This window comes from Gordionus sp. m RMFG-2023, chromosome 5 (assembly GCF_954871325.1).
Source record: "Gordionus sp. m RMFG-2023 chromosome 5, tfGorSpeb1-WG-v2, whole genome shotgun sequence".
In the NCBI taxonomy this organism is placed as follows: Eukaryota; Metazoa; Nematomorpha; class Gordioida; order Chordodea; family Parachordodidae; genus Gordionus; species Gordionus sp. m RMFG-2023.
In genome coordinates this window covers 3,026,323-3,041,290 of record NC_088779.1, presented here as the reverse complement: position 1 = coordinate 3,041,290, position 14,968 = coordinate 3,026,323, and the positions used below count along the sequence as shown (strand labels likewise).

The 14,968-nt window shown below is 25.7% G+C and overlaps 1 protein-coding gene across 3 annotated transcripts; it reads left to right on the top strand.

Annotated features, from left to right (window-relative positions):
- Positions 1-4,808: 4,808 nt before the first annotated feature.
- Positions 4,809-12,453, top strand: LOC135929896 (uncharacterized). Of its 3 annotated transcripts, none has more exons than XM_065466631.1 (9): positions 4,809-4,831; positions 5,116-5,348; positions 5,472-5,589; positions 6,652-6,681; positions 8,156-8,182; positions 8,724-8,753; positions 9,071-9,234; positions 9,484-9,631; positions 12,107-12,453. In XM_065466631.1, exons 1-8 carry the CDS (start codon positions 4,813-4,815, stop codon positions 9,616-9,618), a joined length of 756 nt encoding a protein of 251 aa, XP_065322703.1. In that variant the 5' UTR covers positions 4,809-4,812; the 3' UTR covers positions 9,619-9,631; positions 12,107-12,453. The 3 variants fall into 3 exon arrangements, with proteins under 3 accessions (XP_065322703.1, XP_065322704.1, XP_065322705.1); XM_065466632.1 differs by lacking the exon at positions 12,107-12,453 and adding an exon at positions 10,160-10,201; XM_065466633.1 differs by lacking the exon at positions 6,652-6,681.
- The last annotated feature ends 2,515 nt before the right edge of the window (positions 12,454-14,968 follow it).

Sequence of the window (14,968 nt, the reverse complement as noted above, 5' to 3'; positions counted from 1 at the left end):
AGGTTTTTGCTCATAAATCGAAGAAATGATAAATAAAAATTTGCCTACTTCAACATTTTATTAAGCAACATCCTCCTAAGTATATTTAGAAATTTTTATTTATTGAACTCACTTTCTAAGAAATATTAAGGTAGAAATAACAACAAAATATTTTTTTTGAGATCATATATTAAATTTTATTTTTTCTCCTAATTTTTTTATATTAATTTATAATATTACGATATTTGAATTATTGCCACTATGTTATCAAAAAATTATTTCTACAATCTACTATTCCTAATCTCGATATGGTTTTCTATGATGGATCTGAACAATGGAAATTTAATGAGTAAGAAAGAAAAATTGTCTTATATTATATATATAATGTTATTAGGAATTTTAATACAATAATTTATTTGAAATAAGATTGAAAATTTTATTTTAATCAATTAAATTTTATATGCTGAAAAAAAATAACGTCTATGAGATTGTATATGATTTTTAAATTTATTTTAACGGACTTATATAATTGATTTTTCTATGATCGGACTAGTTGACAATTGAGAGGGGGTATTATTATATATATTCATATTTTAAGAAAATTACTTACGCATTAATCTACTTTGTAAATAAAATATAGTATCACCACCTAATGAAATATACTGTAAAATGGCAAAGTCAATTTACGGCATAAAAAATTTTACACTCAATTTACTGGGAAGTAATTACTCCCACTTGTATAAGATAAGAGGAAGATTCTTACCTCATGAATTGATGAACCACGAAGATTCAATCAAATATTTTTATACACTGTATAAATATGTGGATTTGGAACGTACCTCGCTTCTTAGAAATATATCTATCAAATCCCAAAAGGTCATAATCTGTAAAATTTATAAAATAATGATTATCGATATATATATATATATATGTGTAACCTAATTTTCCTTTAAAATAAAAAAAAGAAACAGTACACATTTCTAATTGGTAATTTGGATAAAGTTTCAACATATTCCATAGAAGTTTTCTTTCAACATGGAGTTACAGCTAATCAGTTTTCTGTTGTGCAAACATTCAAACGTAATTAATATATATATAAAAATAGTTATTTATTCATTTGTTTATCTGTGTAAAATAGAATGTATTATTTGGATATGCCAGTTCATATTTTGTTCTAAGCATAAGTAAATATTCTATACTATAAAGAATATTTTGACTTGTTTATATTTGTATTTTGGTGATAAATACTGATATCTATAATTATACTAACTTTACCAGGTCTTATCAAAGAATGAACTTTATATAGGAAAATTTTACATCGATAAATATTTTCATGTTTATATAAACGTGTTGAAAGTTTTTATAATTAAATTTTATTTTGTTTTGGAGATAGGGCAGAGCCTAATGAAAACTATTTGATTGATGATTTAATTTTTCTTATATTTTTTTTTATTAATTTGTAATTTAAGAATTTTCAAATAATAAAATTAATTCACAATTATGGAAAATTATATTTTATATATACAAATCTATTTTACAGATGAAAAGAAGCCAAAATGTATAAAAAAGGGTATGTAATGAATGTATTAATGAAATATAATATTTTTTATTATATATATCTAAATCATATTTTTTTTCACATTGTTATTATGGTTAAGCAATCCCTTTTAATTAATATTTTTGGTACTTTGAGCCTTCCTTTTATCTAATTTTAATTTATATTTGATTTGGGGGATTTAAATGAATTGGATTATTTAAATAGACACGAGGCCTAATTCATTTAGCCCCGGGCTGCCAAAGGTCTTATCAGGGCTCCCACACCAAATATCAATTCAAATTTATAAAATTAATTATACATTACGTAATCATATAAAATAATTCTTGTTTCCTATTACAGAGAGGGAATTAGGCTTCTACCATATAAAATCAAGCCTATAACAAATATTTTACCATACAGATAACAATTTGTAAAACGAAATATGTAAGGGGTGAAAAAAACCCTTTTTATTCTTGAAAAAAAAACAAACAAAAAAATAAATTAAACGTGGCTTAAAATATTTTATTACTAACAAAATATTAATATTTTATTGCAAATTTTATTTTCTCATAAAGATTTTAAATAAAATTTTTTAAATAAAATACAATTAATAGACGATTAAGCTTTCAGTGAATATTATTTCATTGAAATATAATTTGTGTGTATTCCTCTGAATCATGATGGTAAGAGAGGAGGGTCAGTGCATGCTCATGATCATGAACTTAGAAATAAAATATCGACATTTTCTGCTCGAATACTTATCATTCTTACACAGTTTATATCATGATACTTTTAGTCTAGCTGCTACCCCGGTAGGTTGTGTCTAAAATTCGATGGGCTAATGTTGTTAAAAAGCTCTAGTCTAATTTTAAAAAGGGATAATCAGGATTTTTAAAATAATATTATGCAATTGGAGATTCTAACACTAAAGGACTTTTTTGACACTAAAAATAACATTTATTAAATGGAAAGGAAAAGGTCTACCTCTATAAATAGATATAATGAACATCAGTGTGATTGACAAATATAAAGGAAAGGACATCTTGAAAATTCTTTATCATGTATTTAAAAGAGAATTTTTTTTTTGGATTTGGGATCCGTAAAATTTTTATAAGGCCCTGAGCATATCTATAAATATTTTTTAACTCTCTGTCTAAGAAAAATTATGTTAAAATAATTACTAGAAAATAATTTTTTTGATATTATTTATTAAACCTTATTTCTTTTAATATTTTTCAATTTTATATAACGATGTAAATTTTTTTCAACTTATGTTATCAAAAAAATTAACTTCTACAAATCTTCTATTCCCTAGGCTTGATATGCTTTGATACGTTGGATCAGATCTATGGAAGTTTACTGAGTAAAAATATATATTTACAATAAATTATTTCAAAATTTAATAACAGTCGAAATAATATAAGAATTTATTTTGATTTATAATTAAAGATATTTTAATAATTTATTATTATGCTGATAAATAACGTAAATCGAGATTGTATATGAATTTTTCACGATTTTATGTAATTGATTTCTTTGATTGGAACTAGTTGACAATTGTAAAAAATGGCAATATTATATATTTTTATTTTAAAAGAATTATTTACGCATTAATCTACTTCTAAATAAAATATAGTATTACCACCAAATGACATCTACTGTAAAATGAGAAAGGATTCGATTATTGGCATAAAAAATTTTGCACTCGAGTTAGTGGAAAGTGATGATAACAAGTATAATTTAACTGGAAGATTCTTCCCTCATGAATCGATGAACCCTAAAAATTCAATCAAATATACATTGTATAAATATAAGGGTAGAAATCGTATCCCAGTTATTAGAAATTATTCTATCCAGCTCAAGGTTACTTCTGCTTTTTTTTTTTATTAAATATAGAATTTTAATATAGGAAACATATAAAATGATGATTATCTATATATATATTAATATATTTTTATTTTTTATTTTTTATTTCTTCTTTAAAATTAAAATAGAAACAATATCGATTTACAATAGGAAAATTACAACAAGCTTTAACATATTCCATAGAAGTTTTTTACCAACACGAAAATATTGCCACTAAACAGTTTTCTGTTATGCAAAAATTCAAATGTAAAAAATTAATATATGTTTCTTATATATTCATTTGTTTAGTTGTTGTAAAATAGAATGTAGTCTTTAGATTTGCCAAGTTTCGTATTTTATTTCTAAACATTGAAAAATATACTTTATATTATAAAACAACCTTTTGAATTGTTTATAATTGTATTTTTGGTGATAAATTCTGATATCTAATATTATATTAACCTTAGGCCTTATTCAAGACACTTAGCTTTAAAGTGGGGAATTTCGGAATTAGAATTTTATTTTATTTTATTTGATGATAAAATCTTTTCGTGTAATTTATATAAAAAAGTTTTGAAAACTTTTTGACAGATCCTAATGCCAACTATTTGACGATTTAAAATTTTTCCCTAATTTTTTTTATTAAAATTATTTAATTTATTATTCATATGAATTTTATTGAATTTTTTTTTCAAACTATAAAATTCATTTCAAAAAAATAATGGGAAAATTTATATTTTTTTGTAATTTATTACAGATCAGAAATTACCAAAATGTATCGAGAAGGGTATGTATTAATGAAATCAAATATTTCCTTCTTTATTCTATATAGAAATCACTTCTTTTTTTTCACATAGTTAAATATGATTTAAGCAATTTGTTCTCTTTACCGCAAATAGAAATGTGAAGGATGCACAAACTTGACCAAAACTATTTTTTTAATTTCATAGTTTGAAAAGAACTTGCATAATACAGCCAAAATGATTCAAATGATTAAAAAAAATTTAAAAATTTAAGGCCGGGTCTTAGAAAATGAATCAATTAAACCGGGCCTAGCCATATAATAGATGATATCTACTGATATCTCTGTTATAAATCGAAGATAATATATATTTTTGAAAAATTATTTCAGACTAATTTTTTTTTTACATAATATCCCGAATAAAAATATTTTGAAATTGCTTTTGCATTAATCTACCTTTTTATTATTATGCCCATATAAAGGAAGTGTATTTTTTGAAATTCGCTAACATTTATATAGCTCATATCTGTAAAATAAAATAAACCTTAATTCTGAGAATAATTATGCCTAAGTAAATAACTAGAAAAAATGTTTTTTTGAGATTTTTATATCATTAATTTAATTCTTGCTTTTTTTTCAATTTATTTACGCTATCAAATTGATTCTATGATTCTACCATCTATTCTCTGGTTTGGTAGGCTTTGATGTGATGGAACTGGATATTGAAAGTAAAATTTTAACGAGTAATATAAAAAAAAGTCTTATAATACAATAGTTTATATTTGAAAAAATATGAGTAATTTTAATTTTTATCAATTTCTAATTTACGCTAAAAAAAACAACCTTAATGAGGATTGTATATGAATTTAATTTGTTTTAGCGATTATTTTATATAATTGATTTCTATGATCGGGACTAGTTATTTACAATATTGAAATACGCAATATAATATATTTTTGATTTTTTTAAGAAATATTTACGCTCACGATTTACTTTTGATACAAAAATATAGAATTCGAACCTAATAGCACGTGCTGTAAAATGCAAAATGATTCAATTCATGGCATAAGAAACTTAACACTCGAATTGATGAATGGAAATAACATCCAAGACTCTTACAATGTAACGATAAGATTCTTACCTCCTGATCCGTTGATCCCTGAGTTTCCAATAAAATATTTCAATTGTACTTTGGAAGGATTTGGCGGATATCATACCCAACTTATCAAATTCATTAACGGAACAGTTATTTCTTATTATTTTTTATTAAAATATACAAATTGTACATTATACTAATCTCTTATTTAAACCATATTTATTTATTAATATATATATTTTTTTTCCCCTTATTTCACACAAATAAAATAGGAACGATACGAATTTAAAATTGAAGATTTGGATCTAGATTCTATATATTACTTAAACATTTACACCCAATACGAAAACGATACAAAGGGACACATCTCCTCTAGGCGAACATTCAAATGTAATATTACTTATGCATTCATTTGGTTAGTTATTGGATTTAAGTAAAAATGTATGGGGTTCATAATAGTACGAGAGTTTCGTGTTTTATTTTAATCGTAAATAAATGACCTGATATATAATTTATATTTAACCTCTTTGACTTATTTTCTATTTTTTATTATGATGATAAATACTCATATCTAATATTATAATAATTTTCCCTTAATTGAAACCCAGGCCTTTATCGCAGATATTATAGCCTCATATAGGGAGAAATTTTAGAGATATACATGTATTTTAATGTTAATAAGCTAATCTTTTATATTCTTTTGCTATATAAAACAAATTTAAAAAAAAAATTATAATGTATCTTATATATAATTTGGAAATTACAATTTCAGTTTTATTGTCTTAAGATAATGTGCTTTAAATTCAGTTTTAACATTAAAATTAATGAGAATTTTAAATTATAAAATTTTAAGTTTATCATATTCTATGAAACTAAACTTGGAATCACGTTTTATATAATAGAATATAATTAAAAATTTATGTTTGGCTCATTGATTTTTTATAGAGGTGCATCTTAGAAAAAAAAGAACCAATACCTTTTTAATGTTAAAAAAAAATATACCTAAGAAAAAAATAACGTTTATATCGAAAGAAGCAATTATCTGAAACAAAGACCTAAAAAGATATATTTATTGTGTTTGATTCTATATAAGTATATAGTTGCCAACAGAACCTTTATTCAGAAATTATCTGAAGAATTTAACTTATAAATTTATGAAGAATTTAGAAATAATTTTTTGTCCATATTTTTTTAAAAATTTTTCTTAATGTAAAATAAAAGGTATTTCGTGTTTTTTCGAATAAAATAGTGAAAAGTTTTTCGAATTAAATATCTTTGATGTCCCCCCCACACAGCTTAATAAAAAAAGTATTTTGATGAGTTAAATTTTTCATATTTTATTTATTATATTGATGTTCACAAATTTTAATAAATTTCGTGATTAAAATTTCATTAAAACTAATTATTTAATTTATGAATTATTATTTTTTTTTTTTTAAATATAAATTACAGTTCAGGAATTAACGAAAGAATTCAAAATTGGTAAGTATTAATAAATCATATTTTTTATTTATTTTTTTACTACATCCCCAAAATAAAACCAGGCAGGAAGCTAGAAAAGTCTCAGATCGGGTATAAGAATAAATTTCTTTTTTTTTCAAAATCTAGTCTATATATAATCTTGGCAGGCCTCTGCTAAAATTATATTTTTAAAATTTGTTTCTCGCTCTCCTCTCCTCTCCTCTCCTCTCCTCTCCTCTCCTCTCCTCTCCTCTCCTCTCCTCTCCTCTCCTCTCCTCTCCTCTCCTCTCCTCTCCTCTCCTCTCCTCTCCTCTCCTCTCCTCTCCTCTCCTCTCCTCTCCTCTCCTCTCCTCTCCTCTCCTCTCCTCTCCTCTCCTCTCCTCTCCTCTCCTCTCCTCTCCTCTCCTCTCCTCTCCTCTCCTCTCCTCTCCTCTCCTCTCCTCTCCTCTCCTCTAGACATGAGCGTAGGCTGACTACCGAATTTTAGATCATACCGATAACGTCTCCGTTTAGGAAAATCAAGTTGGCTCCCCTCCGATATTCATAAAGGCGGCGTAAGCTGGCGCCATAATTTTTCTTCCAATCGGTCACATTACTCCTGTAATTGTATAATGTCGTCAAAGAAAAAGCCTATGCAACAAAAGCATCGGATATGCTAGATCTTGATAGCGCTGATCTATAACCTGATACCCGTTTTCAAATTGGCGATTCCAGATGTTAATAACAATAATGTGATTTAAATGAAAGCATTAAAATTAAATGTCCCAACCAGATAGTATAATATAATGGTCATGCTCGTAAAACGTATCTGGAGCGAATAGAAATCTAATTAATAATGTTTTGTTGTAAAGCATTATTGTCGAATCTTCAATTTACATATCGGGCCTAATAGAGGAACTATCAATTTTTCTTTCAAAATTTTAGAAAAAATAACTTATAAAAACAATAAAAAGAATAAAAGAATAAAAGAATAAAAGAATAAAAGAAGAAGAGAAGAGAAGAGAAGAGAAGAGAAGAGAAGAGAAAGAAAGAAGAAAGAAAGAAAGAAAGAAAGAAAGAAAGAAAGAAAGAAAGAAAGAAAGAAAGAAAGAAAGAAAGAAAGAAAGAAAGAAAGAAAGAAAGAAGCAATAACTTTATTTATGTAAACAAAGCCTTTATGAAAATAAATTTGTAGATGCTGTGCGCAAACCTATTTCAAAAATTTTAAAACATTAAAAAAAAACCTAATTATAAATTTTTGAAGAATTCAGAAATATGTTTTGGCCTAGAATGAATTTATTTCGTCTTTTTCGATAAAATAAGTAAAAAGTTTTCGAATCAAATATTTTTGATGCCTTAAACGAAAACTATTTGATGAGTTAAATTTTCCCTATTTTTATTTTATTACTTGATGCTCATTAAAATTTTAATGAATTTTAGATGATAAAAATTCCCTTTAAAATAAAATTATTATGGAAATTATATATTATTAATTATTAATGATTTTTTTTTACAGATGAAATTCCAAGAGGTTACCAAGTTGGTAAGTATTAATAAAATAAATATTTTACTTTTTATACCCCAAAATAAATCCAAGCAGAACTGAGAAAAGTCCCAGATGGGCTTAAGAATAATATTTTTTTTTTCAAATTTAGTCTATGCATTAAATAGATTTTTTTTAGGTCCTGCTCAGGTATATTTAAAAAAATTAAAAATAACATTTTAAAACAATAAAAAGAGAAGAGAAGAGAAGAGAAGAGAAGAGAAGAGAAGAGAAGAGAAGAGAAGAGAAGAGAAGAGAAGAGAGAGAGAAATTTTACTTTTTTTTTGAATTTAGAAACAAAAATAAATGTGAAAACAAGTCCTAGGATGTTTAATATTTTGATTTTATATTACAGCTAAAATAAAATAAAAATTTTTAGTAAAGAAAAATATCTGTTTCGTAGATTTAAAAAAAAAAAAACTTTAAGGAAAAGCTAATGATAAAGTCCCGAAAATTTCAGAATTAATTTTCTTCCTTCCTTCTAAAGAAAAACCATTACGAAAATTATATTTTATTATAATTTTTTTTTTATATATTATAGATGTAAGATTTAAAGGAAATATCCAAATAGGTATGCATTTAATAAAATCGAAAAAAAAATTTTTTTTACTCCTATTTCTAATTCATATTCATTTTTTTTACAAATTGCTATAGTATATAATTATCCAATCTATGAACATCGATAATCAATTCATTTGCTCTTTATCACATATATAAATTAAAGGTCGGCGCGAACCGGTGAAAAATTTTTTTTGAGATAGGTTCTAGACCCGACCCCGATACGATAATTTATTGCGCTGACCTCTAATATAAGTTATACTAGTAGTGCAGTACTTTTTATATCGAATTGCTCATAAATAAATTAATAACATATGCATCATTTTGAAGGTGATTTCTCCCTCAATGCAACGATATCTATGGCGCGTATGATTAAATTAAATGACGGATTGGCTGTACAAGTATTTTGGGATTTTGCTAGCGAAATTAAATTATTTTGCGTTTCAATGGTATCCACCTATCCGGGAAAGAATTTTTCAAAAAAGGCTACAATAGTAAATAGCAAAATTTAGTATTTTTTTTTCTATAAAAATTCGGAGATTTGAGACTAACTGGGTCAAGAGGTTCTAATTAGCAGAATAATATTTATAATACTCTCAATAAATTGCTATTCCAGTTATCAAAATTCTGTCATAAACCCTAAAATTTCTAATAAAATCTCTTTTTTTTTGGCAATTCTAAATTTAGAAAACAACAATTTCTTACATCATATTAATCTTTTTTTTTATATATAAAATTTAAAGTGGGGAAAGACTTATCACATTTTTGAGAATGTGGAACCAAAGAACGAATATAGAATATCGATACGGTTATGCCCATTATTCCTAAAACATAAATATTATTACACCACCCATCAAGTCTTTATAACTGCTCCTTAAATATCAAATTTAAGTACATAACATACTTCATATTATTTTTTTTATATTTTTAAAAGGGAATTAGTGATTAAAATTTTTATTTTTTTTAAAAATGTTTATATATGATTGTGAAATTGGGGTTATTTTGACAATCAATTTTTTTTATTATTTATTTTACGCTGGGATATAAAGGTATTTTTTTTTGTGATTATTCACTCTCTCTTGAAAAATAAACCGTTTCGTGATTCAAGGTTTTGGGAATATAAAAATAAAATAATATAAAATATTTTGTTTAACAAATAACGAGAACGAATCGTTTATATTTTTTTGAATTTAATTCTATTATTAAATAATTTAATACAATTAATGTCATAAATTGTTCCTTCCCATGGGAAAATATCCCTTAAATTGTGTTATTTCCCATTAAACAAATCATTTATTAAAATCTTATTCTTCGCCACTAATATAGATAGCAACCTGCTTACCTCTACCAAATAATAATTTTTTTTTTTAAAAAATTAACAAAATATAAACTCCTCGGTGATCTTATATTCTCGGCCAGTTGCGACTTCTACCAATGGGCAATTTGCTCATATCACATTTGGGGTTTTTTTTTTAAATTTTAGATCACAAAATCAAAATACAAACACTCGATTACTGGGAAACTTATTTTTCTAAACAAAATATGTAATTAAATATTTTGTAAATTTAACTATTTTATAAGTGATATACAATCTATCGTATATTAGAAATTTAAATATATCAAAAGGTATTAATAGCAAAAATTTTTTCCCTTACTACCCATAACATTTTAATCGAATCTGAAATCGATTGTTAACTTGATTAGTGGAAATACCTGATTTATAAAGGAAAAAATATCTTTCGAGCTGATTATTTTGTTTGAAATTTAATAATAATAAAAAAAAAAGAATTAGACTGCAAATTTAAATAGTGAATAAGAATTATCAGTAAATTTTCTAAGTTTTCTTAAATATTTAAACATCAATTAACTTTTTAATTATATCCTGAAAATGAAAATATATATCAAAATATACTATACTGTTAGACCTGTGCGCCGGGATTTTTATATCGGCTGCGCATGGCCGGCGTAGAAACTTCTTTCATATTTCATACCTTTTTATTCTAATAATTGGTGAACATCACTGTTGTAATTTTTTAGTGTCAATCAGGATTTTGATGAATTTTTATTTTCGACTATTTTAAAATCATAAATTATATTGACGTCATTATAGAATTCAATCAATCAAAAATCTAAATTTCCAAAAGTTACCATAATTTTACATATTTTAAAAAAATGGATGTATCTACATTTAATAATTCTATAAATAATTTTATTATCCTAACTCTGGATAATAAAAAATTCATAGTCTGGAAATTTTTTTGCAAAAGAATTAGAAAAATTATTACTGCTCTAAGATATAAAACTGCAGAGGTTGAAATTGAATTCGAGGAAGATCAAAAAAATGTCTAAGTAAAATAGATTTAACATCAGACATGTTAGATCTTGATAGCATTGATCCATACCCGGAGTTTTCAAATTGGCAATTCCTATGATAATAATAACAATAATTCCACGCAAAAACCTTAAAATTAAATGTCCCAACACGTTGGCATAGTATATTAATTATGCTAGAAAGCATATCTGGATTAAATAAGAATTTAATTAATAATGTTTTGAAAAGAATTGGGAAGCACTTTCTCAAATTATCAAATTAAATCTGAGCTGGTAGAAGAACGATTAGCATTTCTTTCAAAATTTAAAGAAACTATCGAATTTTTTTCAGTACAAAAAGGGCCTACTTAAACTTGGTGTTACTTTTTAGAAATAAATTTAATAGTAAATGATAGTGTCACTTAAGAAAAATATGCTAAAAAACTTGCATTACGATTTTTGGTGTGTAATCTGCAAGTATTAATATATAAGTATATTCTTTTATTTTTTATTTAAAATTATCTAGGTGTTGGCTTCTCTTTTAGATCCAAGATTTCAAAAATTGGCAATTGTGTCGAAGTATCTAATAGAGCAAAATTGTTCAGCTTCAGAATTTATAATAAAACATCTAAACTTATTGAGAATGATGATAATCAGGTAGTAAATATAGCTAATGAGGATCAAGATGAATTATTAAATTTATTTTGTTGATGGCGGCTAAAAATCAACACGCCGCCGGCCGTCAATAGGAATTTTTGAAAATTGCGCCGGCCGCCGATAGTTTGTCGGCGCACAGGTCTAAATACTATACATCATTAAGCTGGAAATTTAATTATGATTCTGTTGTTAGCGTCAATGTCTTAAATAGTGGTGGGCAGGGTGAATTGGTTATTTCGGCAATGTACACATCTGGTTAAATGGGTTAGGGTTAGTGAAGTGTTAGGGTTAGGGTTAGGAGGCAATGTGTTATTTTAGTAATAATAAATTATTTAATTTTTATCTTATTATTACTAATTTTGGAGAAAATAACTAATCTCAAATTTAACTCGCATCAAGCCACTCTCCCCTGCAAAAAAGAAGGCATGGGGTCACGATCACCCATAACCTTAAATTAGTGGTTTCATCTCGTCCAATGGCAAGCTCCAAAATAATAACTGATCACCTATTCTTGCCTGATGCGTTGCTTGACGATGCTTATATTATATGGAAAGTCTCAGTCGACGATGAATGTCAACCTCCACCCTCCCATAAACAAAAGGATTGAGATAATCTGATGATTTCAAGGTCCGTTGATTACCTCTTTTTGACCCTTCTCTCTGAGGATCATGCCTTATTAGCCTCCCTCAACCAAGGTTCTAGATATGAATACCTATACGCTATTCCTTCTAAAAATCTTGACCTTGAGTTGTCAAACCAAGAATTCAGCTTTGCAGTAGCCATTCGCAAATGTGACAGCCTCAGTCTCATATGAGTGCGCAATTGAAAGAAGCAAGTAAGTCAAACTGTCCGTCAATACCTTTGATGAATATTTAGCAGTGGATGTTCAATCTGATTTAATAGATGTAATGCTCTTATAAAACGGGCTTTACAGTCCGTGGATTTCCCGCCACTCTAGAACCCCTTGGTCTCTTTACTGGTGGCAGATGACCCTATGGAATTACACAAATTCCTTGGGAGAATGGCTGATTTTTAGCGTGGTATTTCTTGCTCTGACCCCCTTTCACCTTACCTTCCAACATCAATAAAGTTAAAATATACAAAAGATTTTAAAACGAACATATATGTGGATATTCCTGATGAATATAAATTCGTGCCAGTTGTCACTACAACCTTAACATAATTTGGAAGCCAGGCTCTTAACCTAATTAAAAAGCTTGGCAGAGCCTTAAGAACTAAATCAGGAGACCCAAGAGAAGGCGTCTACTTACGTCATCGCATATAAATTTTAAATAAAATATAATTTCATATGTTCTCAATTACAAATTTCTGTATGAATTATTGAGTTTTCCCTTAAATTTATAATTAATTACACTATTAAATTATTTTAGTTGTATTTATAATTGTTGAATTAATAAAAAGTTTACATTTATAATTTTAAATATAATATTTTTTTAAGATCATTTTTTTTAAAATGATTTTTTATATATATTTATATTTTTTACATATACTTTTTTTTATTTTTTACTTTACGTATACTTTTTTTTCTGATATATCTTTTTGTTGTTAAACTTTGTCCGAGGCGTTAATTTTATATTATATTTTAGGCTAAAGACTACTACCTATCAAATTTGTATTTTGTTTAATTTTTCATTTGTATAGGCACTACCAAATATATTTATAATATATATTAAAAATCGTGATTTTTGGAAAGCGTCTGTGGACTAGTCGGCAAAAGTGTTGCTTGCCAATCCGATGGTTATGGGTTGGAATTTCAGAAATGATCATTTTTTTTCTTCTTAATCTAATTTGGTGGTTCCGTCCCTTGGTGGATGATAAATATGAGGCCGGATTCGACCAAGTGATTCCTTATAATATATAAGTGGCGTCGCTAGGGGAGGGGGCGTGCAGGGGCTCGAGCCCCCTAAAAAGTTTGAATAGCCCTATGAAGCAAAAATTTTTTTTAATGGCTCCTTAATATACCCTTGAGCTAAAAATAAATGCTTTTAATTGCCCTCTGAATAATTTATTTTATACTATTGAGTAATATATAGATTTAATTTTATCTAAAAATTTATAAGACTATCTTAATTTTTATTAAATTACTATTTTAATTATTAGATTAGATTATTACATATAAATTATACTATGTCAGCTTGCAATCAAATTCTATGTTAAAAATATAACAATATCACTCACTAAATATTAATTTAGCATTAACAGTTGAAGCTTAATTAACTTTTATTATTTAAATTATATATAACCCTAATTAAATAAATATAATCATTTATTAATTGAAAATTAATATAATATTTTAGCCGAGTTTAAAATCACTAATCAACTATATTATTGATTTTTAAAATTAATTATCATGTCTCAAAAATTATTTTCCAGGTCCAAATCCAAATAAGTATAAGACATTTATTTATAAAAATAAGTAGACATATAGTTTTTAATCCTCTATTATATATAATTTTTTATAAAATATTAGGTAAAATGCCACTTTTACAGACGTATCTGACAGTTATATATTATATTTCAGTTAATTTCTAATAAATGCTTTTATAATAAATATAAGTAACATTTTCTTACATATATTTAACGCCATCTAGTAATTTACAATATAATTAAAATTAAGCGTATTATTATTATTCATCCCACAATGGATGTAATAAATTAGATATCTTTTCTTCTCTTTTTTACGTGTTTTTAGCAAGCTATTTTCTTCTTCTTCGGATAGATTTGAGTTAAATTTTTAATACGAATACATTTTTAATATTATTACAAACTATTATTTTAAGATATAGTATACTAACTAGAGATGGTGCTACAATAATTTATAAAATCTTTGCTTTCATGATATCACTCTGGTTCTTATTTTGTAGTTACAAAATGTTTCCTTTCTAATATGGCATTTTTGTCGTTTAAATAACTCAAGGCTTTAATATATTTGCATAATTTCTTCTAAAGGTTTTTAGTGTTTTTGTTTTATCAATTTATCTAACAGAATAAATTCTGATATGGGTTACCATGGTGAGTGTCATGGCTAGGATTGCAAATTAATCAGCATCTATTATTGGTGTGGCTATGTAATTTAAGATTATTACTACAGCTGCTAAGAGCATATGATCGCATATTTTAGATAAGCAATAATGGTCAACTGTTTAGTCGTTTATGTATCATTAAAAATATAAGATAATCTTTTAGAAATTAAATATCATACAATAATTTTCTCGATTACTTATCTAGCTACCATCATGT